Source organism: Nerophis lumbriciformis, linkage group LG29, assembly GCF_033978685.3.
Source record: "Nerophis lumbriciformis linkage group LG29, RoL_Nlum_v2.1, whole genome shotgun sequence".
Classification (NCBI taxonomy): Eukaryota; Metazoa; Chordata; class Actinopteri; order Syngnathiformes; family Syngnathidae; genus Nerophis; species Nerophis lumbriciformis.
Genome location: NC_084576.2, coordinates 24,802,446 through 24,822,355, shown reverse-complemented (window position 1 = coordinate 24,822,355; position 19,910 = coordinate 24,802,446). Strand labels below are relative to the sequence as shown.

Here is a 19,910-nt window from a genome sequence, read left to right as displayed (position 1 = left end):
TGTGTGTGTGTGTGTGTGTGTGTGTGTGTGTGTGTGTGTGTGTGTGTGTGTGTGTGTGTGTGTGTCGCCAGCCCCTGGTGTTTGGAGCCATGGCCAACCGCGACGAAGCCTTCCACCTCATCTCCAGCCAGCACAAGAAGACGGTCGCCATGGTTACCGCCGCCATCCCAGAGACGTAGGAAGCGGACGATGTTCCTCCTCCGAACACCAGGAAAGTCTTACACAGGAAGTCACCTCTTCAGGACTTTTATTTGCTTTGTTTCAACCTAAAAATCATGACGCTATCTTGGAAATATGCTAACACTTTATGCTAGCTTTTTAGCTCATTTTTGTATGTTTGAACCTAAAAATAATGGCACAATCTTGGAAGCATGCTAACATTTTATGCTAGCTTTTTAGCTATTTTTTTCTGTTTGAACCTAAAAATCATGGCGCTATCTTGGAAATATGCTAACACTTTATGCTAGCTTTTTAGCAAATTTTTTTAGTTTGAACCTAAAAATAATGGCGCTATCTTGGAAATATGCTAACATTTATGGTAGATTTTAGCAATTTGTTTTATGTTTGAACCTAAAAATCATGGCACAATCTTGGAAGCATGCTAACATTTTATGCTAGCTTTTTAGCAATTTTTTTTTGTTTGAACCTAAAAATCATGGCGCTATCTTGGAAATATGCTAACACTTTATGCTAGCTTTTTTGCTATTTTTTTTGTTTGAACCTAAAAATCATGGCGCTATCTTGGAAATATGCTAAAACTTTATGCTAGCTTTTTAGATCTTTGTTTTTTGTTTGAACCTAAAATTTTTGCCACAATCTCGGAAGCATGCTAACATTTTATGCTAGCTTTTTAGCAATTTTTTTCTGTTTGAACCTAAAAATCATGGCGCTATCTTGGAAGCATGCTAACATTTTAGGCTAGCTTTTTAGCTCTTTTTTTTTTTGTTTGAACCTAAAAATCATGGCGCTATCTTGGAAATATGCTAAAACTTTATGCTAGCTTTTTATCTCATTTTTTATGTTTGAACCTAAAAATCATGGCGGCGTCTTGGAAATATGCTAAAACTTTATGCTAGCTTTTTAGATCTTTGTTTTTTGTTTGAACCTAAAAATCATGGCGCTATCTTGAAAATATGCTAACATTTATGGTAGATTTTAGCACATTTTTTTTATGTTTGAACCTAAAAATCATGGCACTATTTTGGAAATATGCTAACACTTTATGCTAGCTTTTTTATCTCATTTTTTATGTTTGAACCTAAAAATCATGGTGCCATCTTGAAAATATGCTGACATTTTATACTATCTTTTTAGCTATTTTTTATGTTTAAACTTATAAAATCATGGCGCCATCTCGGAAATATGCTAGCATTTTATGCTAGCTTTTTAGCTAATTTTTTATGTTTAAACCTAAAAATCATGGCGCCATCTTGGAAGTATGCTAACATCTCTTATCTTAACATGCTAACATTTTATGGTAGCTTTTTAGGTCATTTTTTATGTTTGAACCTAAAAATCATGCTTTTTGACATTTGCCGCCATCTTGGAAATATGCTAACGTTTTATGCTAGCTCTTCAACTATTTTTGTATGTTTATACCTAAAATCTAGTGCATTTTAATACTTGGCGCTAGCTTAGAAGTACACTAACTTGTCGTATGTCATCATGCAAACATTAGCATGCTAACATTTTATGCTAGCTTCTTAGCTAAATGTGTATGTCTACACGCAAAAATCATGGATTTGCATACTTGGGGCAATCTTGGAAGTATGTTAACATCTCTTATATTAGCATGCTAATGTTAGCATGCTAGCATTCTAGCTAATTTTGTGTGTTTATACCTAAAAATCATGTTTTTTATATATTCGGCGCCATCTGAGAAATATGCTAACATCTGCAGACTAACGTTTTATGCTAGCCGTTCAGCTATTTTCGTATGTTTACATTGAAAAACTAGTGCATTTTAATACTTGGCGCTATCTTAGAAGTACACTAATTTGTCATATGTCATCATGCTAATGTTAGCATGCTAGAAACTTTATGCTAGCTTTTTAGCTAAATTTGTATGTTTACACCCAAAAATCATGGACATGGATACTTGGCGCAATCTTACAAGTATGTTAACGTGTCTTACATTTGCATGCTAATGTTAGCATGTTAATGTTTTATGCTAGCTTTTTAGCTAATTTTGTACATTTATACCTATAAATCGCACATTTTGATACTTGGCGCCATCTCAGAAGTATGATAACGTCTGTTATATTGGCGTGCTAACATAAGTATGCTAACATTTTATGCTAGCTTTAGAGCTAATGTACATTTAAACCCAAAAAGTCATAGATTTTGATAATTGGCGCCATCTCAGATGTATGATAACGTCTCTTAAATCGGCATGCTAACATAAGCATGCTAACGTTTTATGCTAGCTTTTTAGCTAATATCGTATATTTAAACCTAAAAATGGCCATCAAAATTTCCGTTGTAATTTTCTAGTTATAATTATTATAGCTAATAATACAATGCGGGAATCGATTTAAACGATTCTGAATCGAATCGGAATCAAATTGAATCGTTAGTTGCCCAAAGATTCACATTCTGAGTTTATTAATCTCAACTTTCAAGTGAACAAAACATATATTTCACTCTTTTTTTAAGCTTGGACTTTTAAAAAGTACTTTAATTGTTCATGTGTGTACTTTTAGAACAATGCAGCTTTTTATAGCTTTGCAAAGTCTTTCTTTCCCCTCAAATTGTGTTTTTGAACGGCCTTTAGACTTCCTGCTGCTGCTAAAATGAAATACATTTGTATTATTTTAATGCAATCCTGCTTTTAAACCAGGGGTGTCCGAAGTATGCTAATATTAGCATGCTAGCTTTTTGTGTTGCAAATATTGCAGGTGTATATTTGTTACTTGACGAACGATACCTGCTTGCATGCTAATGTTATTATGCTAGGTTTTTCTTGTGTGCTATTGTTGTAGTTGTACACCCCCGTCGTATTTTGGTACTTGATGCATGCTAACGTTAGCAGGCTAGCATTTGAAACACATTTTTCAGGTACACAACTCAGAGTAATATATTTTGGTATTCGACACACGTTGCAGTTAGCATTTTTAGCATGCGAGATATATTTATATAGTTTAGCAGGAATACATCTCAGACTAATATATTTTGGTATTTGACACACGTTAGTTAGCATTTTAGCATGCTAACATTAGCATGCTAAATATATTTTTAAGCTAGTTTAGCAGGAATACACTTCAGACTAATATATTTTGGTAGTCGACACACGTTAGTTAGCATTTTAGCATGCTAACATTAACATGCTCGATTATTTTTTTCAAGCTAATTTAGCAGGAATACACCTCAGAGTAATATATTTTGGTATTCGACACACGTTACAGTTAGCATTTTAGCATGCTAGATATATTTTTTAAAGATAATTTAGCAGGAATACACCTCAGAGTAATATATTTTGGTATTCGACACACGTTACAGTTAGCATTTTTAGCATGCTAGATATTTTTTTAAGCTAATTTAGCAGTAATACACCTCTGAGTAATATATTTTGGTATTTGACACACGTTAGTTAGCATTTTAGCATGCTAACATTAATATGCTAGATTATTTTTTTCAGCTAATTTAGCAGGAATACACCTCAGAGTAATGTATTTTGGTATTCGACACACATTAGTTAGCATTTTAGCATGCTAACATTAGCATGCTAGATTTTTTTTTTAAAGCTAATTTAGCAGGAATAGACCTCAGAGTAATATATTTTGGTAATCGACACACGTTATTTAGCATTTTAGCATGCTAACATTAGCATGCTAGATATTTTTTAAGCTAATTTAGCAGTAATACACCTCTGAGTAATATATTTTGGTATTTGACACACGTTAGTTAGCATTTTAGCATGCTAACATTAATATGCTAGATTATTTTTTTCAGCTAATTTAGCAGGAATACACCTCAGAGTAATGTATTTTGGTATTCGACACACATTAGTTAGCATTTTAGCATGCTAACATTAGCATGCTAGATAATTTTTTTAAAGCTAATTTAGCAGGAATACACCTCAGAGTAATATATTTTGGTATTCGACACACGTTACAGTTAGCATTTTTAGCATGCTAACATTAGCATGCTAGATATTTTTTTAAGCTAATTTAGCAGGAATACACCTGAGTAATATATTTTGGTATTCGACACACATTAGTTAGCATTTTAGCATGCTAACATTAACATGCTAGATTATTTTTTTCAGCTATTTTAGCAGGAATACACCTCAGAGTAATGTATTTTGGTATACGACACACATTAGTTAGCATTTTTAGCATGCTAACATTAGCATGCTAGATATTTTTTAAGCTAATTTAGCAGGAATATACCTCTGAGTAATATATTTTGGTATTCGACACACGTTAGTTAGCATTTTAGCATGCTAACATTAGCATGCTAGATATTTTTTTATAGCTAATTTAGCAGGAATACACCTCAGAGTAATGCATTTTGGTATACAATACACGTTAGTTAGCATTTTTAGCATGCTAACATTAGCATGCTAGATATTTTTTAAGCTAATTTAGCAGGAATATACCTCTGAGTAATATATTTTGGTATTCGACACACGTTAGTTAGCATTTTAGCATGCTAACATTAGCATGCTAGATATTTTTTTATAGCTAATTTAGCAGGAATACACCTCAGAGTAATGCATTTTGGTATACAATACACGTTGTTAGCATTTTTAGCATGCTAACATTAGCATGCTAGATATTTTTTAAGCTAATTTAGCAGGAATACACCTCAGAGTAATGTATTTTGGTATTCGACACACGTTAGTTAGCATTTTAGCATGCTAACGTTAACATGCTATATTTTTTTTTTTTAGCTAATTTAGCAGGAATACACCTCAGAGTAATATATTTTGGTATTCAACACACGTTACAGTTAGCATTTTAGCATGCTTACATTAGCATGCTAGATTTTTTTAAGCTAATTTAGCAGGAATACACCTCGGAGTAATATATTTTGGTATTTCGCTAATGTTAACTAAGTATCGTTAGCATGTTAGCAGAGTACTGTTAGCGTGCTAGATTTTTAGCTCATTTTGTTAATTTTTTGTGTTTAGGGTTTTTTGAAAAACAAATCTGTACTGGTTTTGAAAGTGAAAACTAGCAAAATCCTTTGTTTGTCAGTCTGAGGCCCTCAGTGGAAAAAGTGTGGACACGCCTGTTTTAAAAAGGCATCTCGTTTTTGTGCAGTACTCAATTGTTCCTGCTGGTGTCAGTAGTGGGTAGTAGTCACTGAGTCTTTTACGCACTTTTGAATAGATGAATGAATACAAATTTATTTTTCTCAATAAGATAATAAAATGCTAATAAAAATGATTGCTGTGGATAGAAGTCGTCGTCGTTTATAAAGTGTCGTTTTCCATGACTGTGTTTGCAAACTTGTTCAAAAACACTCTTTTTCCTTTTAGTGTCTTCATGTATGTTTAAACCTAAAAACCATGGCGCTATCTTGGAAATATGCTAACACTTTATGCTAGCTTTTTAGCAAATTTTTTCTGTTCAAACTTAAAAATCATGGCGCCATCTCGGAAATATGCTAACATTTTATGCTAACTTTTTAGCTAATTTTTTCTGATTAAACTTCAAAATCATGGCGCCATCTCTGAAATATGCTAAAATTTTATGCTAACTTTTTAGCTAATTTTTTTTATATTTGAACCTAAAAATCATGGCGCCATCTTGGAAATATGCTAACATTTTATGGTAGGTTTTTAACAAATTTTTTATGTTTAAACCTAAAAACCATGGCGCCATCTTGGAAGTATGCTAATGTCTCTTATCCTAGCATGCTAATATTTTAATGTAGCTTTTTAGCTCAATTTTAATGTTTAAACTTAAAAATCATGGCGTCACCTCAGAAATATGCTAACTTTTTAGCTCATTTTTTATGTTTGAACCTAAAAATCATGGCGCCATCTTGGAAATATGCTAACATTTTATGCTAGCTTTTTAGCTCATATTTTTATGTTTGAACCTAAAAATCATGGCGCTATCTTGGAAGTATGCTAGCATTTTTATGGTAGCTTTTTAGCAATTTTTTTATGTTTAAACCTAAAAACCATGGCGCCGTCTTGGAAGTATGCTAATGTCTCTTATCCTAGCATGCTAATATTTTATGGTAGCTTTTTAGCAAATTTTTTCTGTTTAAACTTCAAAATCATGACGCCATCTCGGAAATATGCTAACAATTTATGCTAGTTTTTTTAGCAATTTTTTTTTATGTTTGAACCTAAAAAATCATGGCGCCATTTTGGAAATATGCTAACATTTTATGGTAAGTTTTTAACTAATTTTTTATGTTTAAACCTATAAATCATGGTGCCATCTCGTAAATATGTTAACATTTTATGCTAACTTTTTAGCACATTTTTTCTGTTCAAACTTAAAAATCATGGCGCCATCTTGGAAATATGCTAACATTTTATGGTAGGTTTTTAGCTAATTTTTTCTGTTTAAACTTCAAAATCATGACGCCATCTCGGGAATATGCTAACAATTTATGCTAGTTTTTTTAGCAATTTTTTTTAATGTTTGAACCTAAAAAATCATGGCGCCATTTTGGAAATATGCTAACATTTTATGGTAGGTTTTTAACTAATTTTTAATGTTTAAACCTATAAATCATGGTGCCATCTCGTAAATATGTTAACATTTTATGCTAACTTTTTAGCACATTTTTTATGTTTAAACCTAAAAACCATGGTGCCATCTTGGAAGTATGCTAATGTCTCTTATCCTAGCATGCTAACCTTTTATGGTACCTTTTTAGCTAATTTTTTCTGTTTAAACTTAAAAATCATGGCGCCATCTCGGAAATATGCTAACATTTTATGCTAGTTTTTTAGCTGTTTTTTAAATGTTTTAACCTAAAAATCATGGCGCCATCTTGGAAATATGATAACATTTTATGGTAGGTTTTTAGCTATTTTTTAATGCTTAAACCTAAAAACCATGGCGCCATCTTGGAAGTATACTAATGTCTCTTATCTTAGCATGCTAATATTTTATGGTAGCTTTTGAGCTCATTTTTTAACGTTTATCATGGCGCCATCTAGGAAATATGCTAACAAAAAATAGTTTTTTATCATCTCAGGCCAACACGAAGGTGATAATGCAAGTTTTTATTTCCTGTCCTTTAGACTATTGGTAACACTCTCTGGCCTTCCCAAAAACCAAACAGAACATCAGAAGTCTACAATTATCACGAAACCAGACCAGAGAGCGGGCGCACATTACACTAGTTTTAAAGTCTGCATTGGCTCCCGGTCGATTTTAAAGTTCTATTATTAGTTTTTAAATGTCTATTTAGTTATCTGACCTGCTTTTAGCGGATCCTGATGTCCTCTGGCACTGGCCTTTTGTATTTACCAAATACCAGGACAAACGGTTTTTAAAATGATTCAAAACCGTAACGGCAAAAACAAATATGTTTACCGCTCAAAGGAATGGCAATATCATTTGAACATTTTCAAAGAAACGAGGGGAAAACTTGACACAGGTGTGGCGTAAGGAACAGGCTAACTTGACGGTCCATGCGTGGCGGTGTAACGGCAAAATGAATATTTCAGTAATCGCTTGTCTAAAACCCCAATTTGAGTCTCAGGGTTTGTGGGTGTGGCTTTGTCTTCACGACATTGGTCTGTTTTCCTAAGATGAGAGACTTTTATGGCCTATGTTTCCAGAGCCCCCTCTCTCTCCAAGGACAAAGAGTGGTGAGATGTTGGTTGATCACTAAATTGCTGTATTTCTCACTCTCCAAATGGGTTCCTCTTATGATTGATGTTAACAACTTTACCCAATGTTTACCAAAACATTCCCCTCGCCCCCCTCCTCTCTCCTTTTTCAAAGCATTTAAGATTTGAAGTTTTCTCTTTCTCTCTCTCTCTCTTTTTCCTCCTTTCTGTAGCAGCAAAAAACCCTTCCTCCTTTGTAATCTGATGTTATTTGAGTACTCAAATAACTATTTAAAAAACTTTAGTTTTTCTCTGGACAAATTCATTGTTGACCATGAAAAATTCCAAAACAGCAGTCTTTGGTGTCTTCACAGTACAAGTACAATTCAGTAAAAAAAACAAAAACGAACACAATGTTTATATTCTCATGTATTCCAGATATGTAATCACCAGCAATACGGTCAATGTCAATCATTAACATTCCTATTTACACAACTTTTACTGCTTTTAAACCTCTGTACTTTTTTTTTCTTTTACAGTAACATGTTGTAAAAAACACTTTTTAATAGAGTACAATTCAAGGCAAAAAAAAAAAAGCGCATAAGTGCCTCACCTCATGTTTCCCTGACAGCAGACTTTGCTGGTTCGATTGGACTTCAACACATCAGCTGGATGCCTATAATGGCGTCCTATCAGGAGAGGCTATTTAATAACAGAGACTTTTTGATTCGTGTTCGATAAGGACTCCGCTGACAAGTCATCAGCTTTTATTGTAGGCGTTTCCTGCTTCGCCCTCCTTGCGCTCACAAATCATCGTCCAGGACTTCGTCACCCTCCGAGTCTTCCGCCGGGTCTTCCATTTTCACCCCGAGTCCACTGTCCAGGTCGGCCTCGGAGAAGCCCACTTTGGACCTTTTACTTGGGGTGCGGTCGTCGTCGTCATCCTCGCTGTCGTCCTCCCTGTCGTCCTCCCTGCTGTCCGGGATGATGACCACCTCCTCCTTAGCGTGGGGGTCGATATCTTCCTTGAACCAGACCGCCTTGTAGCCCTCCTCCATGCGCCGCTCCTTGGTCAGGATGGGCTTCACCTCCTTTTCGCTGTCGGCCTTGTCGGAGCCTGTCAGGCTGAGGTCATCATCCAGGAGGCTGCTCAGTGCTGCGGAAGACTTGAGGGCAAAACCGGCACTTCCTCCTTGAAGCTCCTCTCCCACTATGACGTCTGGACCCCCAGAGCCTACGCTGCCTCCATCTTCATCGTGCTCGAAAGCCTCGTTGGTGTACTGGATGCCCTCCTTCTGGCCTCCTGAGCCTTGGCCCAGCTGTGGAAACAGCAAGAAAGGTCAAAATCAGCGCACAACTAATACATTTTAGCCAAGTTTCTACCTAACAGTACAGTAATCTGTTCCTTTATGCCATTCCTGACGGGGACGCAAACCCTGGTTGTTTGTGTAAGCGGCGAGTGTGCTTACCACCGGGCTGCCAGCTCGTGCTTTTAGCCAGCACTACTCTTGAAGTTGTCAGGGAGTGAGGTTTAATAATGTACACCTGGCCCCTGTTACAGCCACCCCTCTACACCTCACTCTCATCCGGGTCCCAGCACCAATGTGCCCAGCTGGTTCAGCCTCGTGCCTTTATCCCATTCCGCAGGGGGACACAAACCCTGGTCTTCTGACTAGGTCAGGCAGTGAGGTTTACTACTGTACACCTGGCCCCTTATACAGCCACCCCTCTACACCTCACTCTCATCCGGGTCCCAGCACCAATGTGCCCAGCTGGTTCAGCCCTGTGCTTTTATCCCATTCCGCAGGGGGACGCAAACCCTGGTTGCTCGGCTAAGTCAGGCATTGAGGTTTACTACTGTACACCTGGCCCCTGTTACAGCCACCCCTCTACACCTCACTCTCATCCGGGTCACGGCACCAATGTACCGAGCTGGTTCAGCCCTGTGCCTTTATCCCATTCCACAGAGGGATGAGAACCATGGCCGTTCGGTTAAGTCAGGCAGTGAGGTTTACTAACGTACACCTGGCCCCTGTTACAGCCAACCCCTACACCTCACTCTCATCCGGGTCACGGCACCAATGTACCCAGCTGGTCCAGCCCCGTGTCTTTATCCAATTTCGCACAGCGACGCAAACCCTGGCCATTCCTGTGAGAGGCCAATGTGCTGAGCACTGGGCTAAAAGCCAGAGCTGGCTGCCAGGCTTGACTACTCTTGTAGTTGTCAGGGAGTGAGGTTTACTAAGGTACACCTGGCATAGCCACACTGGCTGGCCCCTGTTACAGTAGGTCCTCCAACCATACCATTTGACTACCTTTGTAATGAAGATGTCCAAAATATGTGTACCGTTTGTTGGAAACAAGGCATAATTGTACTCACAGAGCTTCGGAACACACTGGCTTCATGGATTTTCCTCCAGTCGGATTTACCCCTCTGAAGGCGGCAGACAAGCATCCCGATGACCACCAGACAGACGAAGAGAAGAATTCCCAGCGTGGCGCCGAGTGCCGCCATGTCTTCTGTTCTAAAATCCCCTGAAGGGATCTTCACTCCCTCTGGAGAAACAATATCAGACCTTTTTTCAGATTGGGACAAGACATCCATGATTCCAGACGAAGTTGAACTTGCCAAACGACTGTGTTACATGAGCAAAAAGTGTGGACAAGATTGGAAAGTTAGCTCTAGTTTCAGACAGATCTACCTAGCAACATCCTGTGGTTGGTCACTTCAAAGTCTGGGCAGCTCTTGAAGACAGTTTGAAAACTATGTGTGGTATGAATTGTATAACAATAAGGGCACGGCACCAATGTACCCAGCTGGTTCAGTCTCGTGCCTTTATCCCATTCCGCATTCCTGGTCTTCCGGCTAAGTCAGGCTATGAGGTTTACTAATGTACACCTAGCTCCTGTTACACCCGCCCCTTTGTGGGGAACCACCTCTCGAGTGAGACAAACATGTGACCACCTGTGTGAGGGTGTGCCGTGCTCCCTTCACTGGTCAAGCTGGGATTAGTGGTTGGACCCGTGTCCAAAGAGTCTGTGGTGGACATGAAGTTTTGGCTAGTCGGGCTGACACTAGTTGGTAGACTGGTGCCCTCGGTGGACATACTGGAGTCCGTGGTGCCTTCGCTGGTCGAGCTGGCAGTCGAGATGCTGCCGTCGGTGGGAGTAGTTGGGTTAGGGGTGGACACCGCTTCTTCAGTGGTTATGATGTCGGTGGTGCTCAAAGGCAAAGCAGTGGTGGTGAGACCTGAGAGGAGAGCACATGTTCAGGCTTAATGCTGTTGGCCAACCTTCTGAGCACAGGGAGTGTCACCATCCTCCAAGTCTTTGCCACAAGTAAAGCTGTCTTGTTTTGTAAAGATGGCGTATGTCAACTTGATGAGCTTCCCACTTCCCTACTTTCCTCAAATGCCAGGTGAGTTTGGTCTTCTTTTTACAATATTTTCTTCTCATCATTTTCTTCTTATATATTTTTGGAAACGATTCCTCGACATGGACACAAAAAGTGATCCTTCTTGTGATTTAAGTGGTCCAAACTGATTTTATGTCATCATAACTCCTCTGGAACCCCTGTTACCAATATGTTCAGTTCTGGGTAAAGCCAAAGTCAGCTGGAGTAGACTCCACACTCCCCTTGTGATCCTAGAATTAGGTGATAAAGTAAATGGATGCAGGAGTCCGCTGGAATGATTTTGATTCGGGAACAAAATGGTGACACCCCTTGTCCGACTGGATTGTGGCCCCATCAGCATAAACCAAAGAAAAACATCATCCCGTTTAAAACTGAAAATCGGAGAGTGGGAAGAATAGACCCACACACAAATTCTCAGCATTACATCGATCGCCATTGGACTGTTCGGTTTGTCTTAGAAGACATTTTGACTCTCATCCAAGTAAGTATCATCAGACTAGATGTGACCAATCTAAGTCTAAAACAAGGTGTGACCAATCCAAGTCTAAGACAAGGTGTGACCAATCTAAGTCTAAGACTAGGTGTGACCAATCTATGTCTAAGACTAGATGTGACCAATCTAAGTCTAATACTAGATGTGACCAATCTAAATATAAGACTAGATGTGAGCAATCTCAGTCTCAGACTAGATTTGACCAATCCAAAACGAGATGTGACCAACCTACATATAAAACTAGATGTGACCAATCTAAGTCTAAGACTAGATGTGACCAATCTAAGTCTAATACTAGATGTCACCAATCTAAGCCTAAAACTAGATGTGACCAATCTAAGTCTAAGACTAGATGTGACCAATCTAAGCCTTAGACTAGATCTGACCAATCTAAATCTAAGACTAGATGTGACCAATCTCAGTCTCAGACAAGATTTGATCAATCCAAAGATTAGATGTGACCAATCGAAGTCTAAGGCTAAATGTGACTAATCTAACTCTAAGACTAGATGTGACCAATCCAAATCTAAGACTAGATATGAGCAATCTTAGTGTCAGACTAGATTTGACCACTCTAAGACTAGATGTGACCAATCTAAGTCTTAGACTAGATCTGACCAATCTAAATCTAAGACTAGTTGTGAGCAAACTCAGTCTCAGACTAGATTTGACCAATCAAATACTAAATGTCACCAATCTATGTATAAGACTAGATGTGACCAATCTAAGCCTTAGACTAGATCTGACCAATCTAAATCTAACACTAGATGTGACCAATCTAAGTCTAAGACTAGATGTGACCAATATATGTATAAGACTAGATCTGACCAATCTAAGCCTTAGGCTAGATCTGAGTAATGTAAATTTAACACTAGATGTGACCAATCTATAAGTCTATGCCTAGATATGACCAATCTAAGTCCAAGACGAGATGTGACCAATCTAAGTCTAAGGCTAAATCTGACAAATCTAAGACTAAATGTGACCAATCTAAGTCTAAGACTAGATGTGACCAATCTTAGTCTAAGACTAGCTGTGAACAATCTAAGTCTAATACTAGATGTGACCAATCTAAGCCTTAGACTAGATCTGACTAATCTAAATCTAAGACTAGATGTGAGCAATCTCAGTCTCAGACTAGATTTGACAAATCTAAGACTAGATGTGACCAATCTAAGCCTTAGACTAGATCTGACCAATCTAAATCTATAAACATGAACTGATGAGGTCTACTCGGATGAGAGGCGAATCGTCTTCTAAGACAAACCAAACAGTCCAGTTGCGATCGATTGCATGCCCTGAGACTACAATGACCTTGATGAACAGCCACAGACACCTACCAACAGAGTTGTAATGTAGATTTGGACTAAATTGCTTTTTAAAGTTCTTGTTCCAAGAGCTGTCCTAAGACTGAATTGAAAAACATGTATTTCTGAATAACCAACCACAGGACTATGTAGCACTCTACCAGTTGCAGTTCTTTTGTATACTTTGAGGAATCAGTGTTCCCGTTGATTTAGATGACTAAGATATTGAAGGCATGGTCGGTGGACTGCTTGCTTGATGCCTCTAACCACAACCTGACAATAGTGGATGGTTGACCTCCCGTTAGAGCTTTTTTCTTACCTGATTTCACCTCCACTGAGAGCTGTGCTGTTGCCTTGTCATCATTAGAAGTGTCCACCGCCTCCACCTGCAGGGTGAGTTTTTTTTTTTAAGATATGCACCTGTTATTGTAATTCATTTGAAAGTTAAAAAAAAATCACCTGTAGCGCTAATTGGGCCACTGGTAGGTTCTTGGTCATAAATAAGTAGCCATTGATAATGGAGAAGTCGTCACTTCCTTTAACGTGATAGACCACGTTGGGGTTAACACCCTAGGGTGGCAAGAATGGAAGGATCAGAGATACACGTGAGTTTATCAGTTCATCCTTTTGGGAAATATATGACTTGGATGGATCTGCACAGACAAAAACTGAGGTAGTAGGAAATGTGTAAAGTCCTTGTTTTACCCCCAGAGCCGCATAGTCCTCGTCCAAGGCAATGAGCCGCAGTGGCTCGTCCATGTTTGCCGGGTCTGTTGCCATGGCGCCAACTGAAGACACCACACCCTCGTACTCAACCCTCTGAAACTGTGGTTGGTGGAGGCTCTTTATCTGGACGCTGATGGTGAGGCTGGTGGTTGAAAATTGAGAGCTGCTTGGTGTCTGAGCGGCCTGGTAGAGAAACAAAAAAACGATAGAGCTGAATGCTTGACTCTGTCACAAACCCAAAAGCCAGCTTGTGTTTTAAAAAAGCTTGTGAGAGTTCATTCGTCACCACAACTGTGAGAGAGATTGGCTCCACCACGTCAGCCGCCCTTGACATGCTGATGTTGCCAGTGATTGGGTTGATCTCAAACAGGCCATCTTCGTTTCCTGTGATCCAGAGACCCCCCCCCCCCCCCCCCCCAGTCATTGGTTTGAAAAGTACTAACAAGAATTGAATCGTCTTACCGCTCAGGAATGAGTATCTTATGGCTTCATTGATCCCAGTGTCACCATCAATGGCGTGAAGTGGACCCGGCTTCAAAGTTAACGGTTCAGCCTGGTGTGAGGGTTAACACAGGAGACAATCATAGGACAGGAAACCAAATCAGACATCAACCTTAGTTGAGACCCTCGGATCTAAGATCTAATTCCGATATGAAACTTAATGCTCGTTCTTTGGTACTTTGTGGTTGGGTGGTTTTCTGAGAGCAACTCACCTCCATTTCGTTTAAGACTACTCGACTGGTGTAGCCGGCACTCTGGCAGATGCTGGCTCCAGCTATTATGTGTACAGTGCAAGGCCAGAACCAAGGCGGCCTGTTATCCACATCGATGACGGTGACTTGGATGGTGGTGGTGGCGGTGAAAGAGTCCTTGCCACCAGATTCTGCCAAGGGTGTGTCCTGGCAAAACAAGAACGGGATTTGTGGTCTTAGACAACGTCGTCTCAGCTCATTGAACAAACTTTGACAGCAGGAAGCAGGAAAAAAAAGCAGTGAGACTTCCTCACCTGGGCATACAAGACCATCTCGACACGTTGGACTTTGTCATAGTCCAGAACATTCTGAATGACGAGTTGTGGGTTGGTGGGTGACTCCAGTTTAAAGTAATTCTACAGAAACATCAAAGAGGGTGACTAAAATCCAAAGTTTAACACTCTTAAGCTCTTAGTAACTGAGGTAGGAGTGTGATCAAAAAGAACAACGTACGGTTTCTGACACGAGCGTGTAGTAGAGCTCCGTGTTCTCATCTTTGTCAGTGGCGGGAAAGTGTTCATCAAGAGGCGTGTTTAGAGGAATGAGCTGAGAAAGAAACATAACTTCAAATTCAACAAAACATGAATGATGTTTAGTGATCAGAGGCTTACCTCGTTGACATTGATCAGGTAAGGGTTTGCTCCAAATATTGGCGGGTTGTCGTTCACATTAACCACGATTATAACTATGACGATGGCAAGCTGTAAAAAGGCATACCACTTGTGTTACTTCATAATTTCATTGATACCCCCGAAACTCATCTTAAAGAGTAAGAACAAAACCTAAAAGCATCCTCGAAAACCCAGGACCTCTACTAATCTACTGAGGAACCTTTGGACCTTATCCCTACAACTTTGTTGTATCAAGCTCTTACCCACTTGGTTCGGTCCCTGGCTTTTAGCGTTCTGCTCCGCCTGGGACTTGAACCTTGCTCACTGGCATGAGAAACGAGCCCGAGCCTAAGCTATCATCTCGATAGCCAGCATTGCTTTTTGAAGTTGTCAGGGAGTGAGGCTTACCAACGTACACCAGGTCCAGCCACACTGTCTGGCCTCGGTTACAAAACCCTCATTTTGCATTCAAAAACTGTCAAGTAAGAACATCTTTCAGCTCCTGTGGACCCTCAACGAGAATCTCGACAGGGACCTTTGATAGTTTCAGCTTCTCTTAAAGAAGCATGAAAAGGTCATCAAAACATGGATGACAGAACTCCACTGAGCCTTTTTCAGATTCTAACGAACAACTTCAAAGACCACCACAAACTGAGAGGCCTCCTCACAACGCTCCTGAAAAGTCGCTTTGGCATTTGACTTTGATTATGTTGCATGGCATTGTGGTCCATCAAGACAACGACACAAACATTTCAGGTATTCCTCCTGCGTACGTTTGTTGGCTTGGTCAATGCTGGAAGTGGCTTACCTGCAGGCCCGTGCCTCCTTGCAAGCACACCAACTTGACCACATGACTTTTGGAAGTCTGCAAACAAACCCAAAGTGTTAACTTGAGTCTGGGCCTGTGGCAGCCCGCCCTGGTCTTGGCTTACCTCATAGTCCAGAACTTTGGCAGCCAACAGCTGGTTGCCATTCAGAGTGAAGGAGTTGTCAGAGGAAGTTTCCAACGAGAGGGTTACGGCTTCGTTGACTCTGATCGTCTCCACAAGGTCTCCCACAAGGTTGTTCTCTTTGATGGTCACCGTTTCACGAGCATCACAGACTGGTAGAAGACCCGGATGAAACACTTGTATCAGCATGGTTTTCTAGGTCTGCGTCTGTCCTCTATTCCGCACCCTTCAGTGGGCCCGGTTTAAGTGATGAAGACGGCTGATGAAGTCACGCCAAGTCCGCCCTTCCCCTTACATTGAGGTGTCTACATGCGAGCAGTTTTAGGATTAGGTCTTCAAATGCAGCCTACAAAGGAAGCAATCTGTCATTTGTGACAGATTGCACAATTGGTGCCATCTTGACTGATTTACGGTGTCCAAGCTCAATGTTCACTACAAAACCCAAAACCAGTGAAGTTGGCACGTTGTGTAAATGGTAAATAAAAACAGAATACAAGGATTTGCAAATCCTTTTCAACTTATATTCAATTGAATAGACTGCAAAGACAAGATATTTAACGTTCGAACTGGTAAACTTTGTTTTTTTGTTGCATATATTAAAAAACGACTGATAAAGTTGAGGAATGCTCATCAAACACTTATTTGGAACATCCCACAGGGGAACAGGATAATTGGGATCAGGTGACTGCCATGATTGGGTATAAAAGTAGATTCCGTGAAATGCTTAGTCATTCACAAACAAGGACGGGGCGAGGGTCACCACTTTGTCAACAAATGCGTGAGCAAATTGTCCAACAGTTTAAGAACAACATTTCTCAACCAGCTATTGCAAGGAATTTAGGGATTTCACCATCTACGGTCCGTAATATCATCAAAAGGTCAGAGAATCTGGAGAAATCACGGCAAGGCCGAAAACCACCATTGAATGTCCGACATCAGTGTTTAAAGAATATCACCACATGAGCTCAGAAAACCACTGTCAGTAACTACAGTTGGTCGCTACATCTGTAAGTGCAAGTTACAACTCTACAAAGCAAAGCCAAAGCCATTTATCAACAACACCCAGAACCGCCGCCGGCTTCGCTGGGCCCTGAGCTCATCTAAGATGGACTGATGCATTCTGTGGTCTGACGAGTCCACATTTCAAATTGTTTTTGGAAATTGTGGACGAGAAAGAGGAAAAGAACCATCCGGACTGTTCTAGGCGCAAAGTTGGAAAGCCAGCATCTGTGATGGTATGGGGGTGTTTTTGTGCCCAAGGCATGGGTAACTTACACATCTGTGAAGGCACCATTAACGCTGAAAGGTACATACAGGTTTTGGAGCAACATATGTTGCCATCCAAGCAACGTTATCATGGACGCCCCTGCTTATTTCTGCAAGACAATGCCAAGCCACATGTTACAACAGCGTGGCTTCATAGTAAAAGAGTGCGGGTACTAGACTGGCCTGCCTGTCTCCCATTGAAAATGTGTGGCACATTATGAAGCTTAAAATACCACAAAGGAGACCCCCGGACTGTTGAACAACTTAAGCTGTACATCAAGCAAGAATGGGAAAGAATTCCACCTGAGAAGCTTAAAAAATGTCTCCTCAGTTCCTAAACATTTACTGAGTGTTGTTAAAAGGAAAGGCCATGTAACACAGTGGTAAAAATGCCCCTGTGCCAACTTTTTTGCAATGTTTTGCTGCCATTAAATTATAAGTCAATGATTATTTGCCAAAAAAATTAAGTTTCTCAGTGTGAACATGAAATATCTTGTCTTTGCAGTCTATTCAATTGAATATAAGTTGAAAAGGATTTGCAAATCATCGTATTCTGTTTTTATTTACCATTTACACAACGTGCCAACTTCACTGGCTTTGGGGTTTTGTACACGATGACACCTTCAAGTTCAAGGCTCAATCCGAATTCTCACCTTTCCCCTTCTCTTAGCCCTCAACCTCCGCTTTCACGTCAATCAAGTGGTGTCCGATTCCTCCGGGAGAAGGACCGAGTGTTAGGTCCGCACATCCCTAGAAACCAAGGGAGCTCGGGTACCTCCCTAAATATCGAGATTTCCCACACTGTGCCTGCTAAAAACGATGGCAGAAACCAAAGACGTCCGAATTCCTAGGGATGTTATTTTCAGGGCACTAGATTCTAAGGTCTAAGGGGAAGGGTTACGACGAAAGGATTGACCCTAAGTCAAAGATGTTTGACTTTGATGTTTTCATTACTTTAATGGCTTTCGTTCTTCTCAAACAAGTTTATTATCAGCCAAGTCCAAAGTCTGTCCTACGTCACTTTGTCAGCCGGATGGCGGACGGGAACCTTTCAACCACAGGAGGACATGAATATAGGAAGACTCGGAGCTACTCGACGAGTGTGGTCCAAGACCTTCTGAGATAACAGGAACCACTACGGTCCGTACAAAATCCTAAGGACGAGGACGCCAGAACCTTCCTCAAAGGCTTGGGTCCGCAGAGACATTCTGTCACTAGTCCGAAGAAATCGACGAGTACTCACTGTTCTGGGCCTGAGTGGTCCTTACAAGCAGACCGCCGAGAAGCAGCGATACCAAGAATGTCCTCGCAGCAACCACGTACATGACTCCTCAAGTTGTCGGGTCTGGTCCGTGTCTCTGGATGTGTCCTCGGCTTATCTGCTTTACGAGCGCTCTGGACTTTTCCCCGCAATAAAACGCGTGACGTGCACATGTTTGCCCCGAAGCCATATAAGCCTCAAAACGCTTTAATGCCGGCGCTAAAATGGACTTTACGGATGTACTGTATCACGATACCACTGTTTTATATCGACCGATATCGGTAATTATTGATGTTTTCTATGACTTATGACCAGGAAGAACCAGGAGAAAAATATATTAAGTTAAAGTTCAAAAGTTAAAGTAGCAATGATAGTCACACACACACTAGGTGTGGCGAAATTATTCTCTGCATTTGACCCATCACCCTTGATCACCCACTGGGATTTGAGGAGAGCAGTGAGCAGCAGCAGTGGCCACGCCCGGGAATAATTTTTGGTGATTTAACCCCCAATTCCAACCCTTGATGCTGAGTGCCAAGCAGGGAGGTAACGGGGTCCCATTTTTATAGTCTTTAGTATGACTCGGCCGGGGTTTGAACAACGTAAACATGTTATTTCAAATGTCACCTTGCTTCGCAGCTTCCGGTTTTATTGATATCGATTACGTGTGTATCGCGATATATACTGATATCGTTCCATTGCCCCGCCCAAGTAGAGCTGCAGCTATCGATTATTTTAGTCATCGAGTAATTGATTTATGTGCGCTCTTTTGCAGAGACCGTGTATTTAAAGTTCCAGGAACTTGGTACTTGGTACTACACATGTTACAGTTAGCATTTTAGCATGCTAACATTAGCATGCTATTTTTTTTTTAGCTAATTTAGCAGGTATATACATCAGTGTAATATATGTTGCTATTTCTCTAATGCTAACAGTAAGAATGGTATTGTTAGCATAGTACTGTTAGCATCTTAGCTTTTTTGTTGTTAATTTTGCAGGTATACATCTCTGTCAAATATTTTGTTATGTACCTGTTAGCATGCTAACATTAGCATGCTAACATTAGCATGCTATTTTTTATTAGCTAATCTAGCAGGTATATACATCAGTGTAATATATGTTGCTATTTCACTAATGCTAACAGTAAGAATGGTATTGTTAGCATAGTACTGTTAGCATCTTAGCTTTTTTTTTTGTTTGTTAATTTTGCAGGTATACATCTCAGTGTCAAATATTTTGTTACGTGCCTGTTAGCATGCTATTTTTTTTTTAGCTAATCTAGCAGGTATATACATCAGTGTAATATATGTTGCTATTTCACTAATGCTAACAGTAAGAATGGTATTGTTAGCATAGTACTGTTAGCATCTTAGCTTTTT

General features: G+C 40.0%; 2 protein-coding genes across 6 annotated transcripts in view; one reads left to right on the top strand and one right to left on the bottom strand.

Moving 5' to 3' along the window:
- LOC133572030 (GRAM domain-containing protein 4-like) overlaps positions 1–5,425 on the top strand; it is a 28,781-nt gene extending 23,356 nt beyond the window's left edge. For all 4 annotated transcript variants that reach the window (XM_072911906.1, XM_072911905.1, XM_061924652.2 and 1 more), the window contains one exon: positions 72–5,425. In XM_072911906.1, the coding sequence (XP_072768007.1) occupies positions 72–179 (108 nt within the window). In that variant the 3' untranslated portion in view covers positions 180–5,425. The remainder of the gene's footprint in view (positions 1–71) is intronic.
- Positions 5,426–8,161: 2,736 nt separating this feature from the next.
- Positions 8,162–18,598, bottom strand: cdhr5b (cadherin-related family member 5b). Of its 2 annotated transcripts, none has more exons than XM_061924658.1 (15): positions 18,514–18,598; positions 15,987–16,156; positions 15,863–15,919; positions 15,055–15,144; positions 14,897–14,989; positions 14,698–14,799; positions 14,405–14,590; positions 14,154–14,244; positions 13,978–14,075; positions 13,671–13,874; positions 13,425–13,535; positions 13,285–13,351; positions 10,716–11,000; positions 10,131–10,306; positions 8,162–9,069 (listed from the first exon to the last, which is right to left on the bottom strand). In XM_061924658.1, exons 1-15 carry the CDS (start codon positions 18,593–18,595, stop codon positions 8,554–8,556), a joined length of 2,328 nt encoding a protein of 775 aa, XP_061780642.1. In that variant the 5' UTR covers positions 18,596–18,598; the 3' UTR covers positions 8,162–8,553. The 2 variants fall into 2 exon arrangements, with proteins under 2 accessions (XP_061780642.1, XP_061780643.1); XM_061924659.1 differs by having other exon boundaries at positions 10,860–11,000.
- Positions 18,599–19,910: the final 1,312 nt, after the last annotated feature.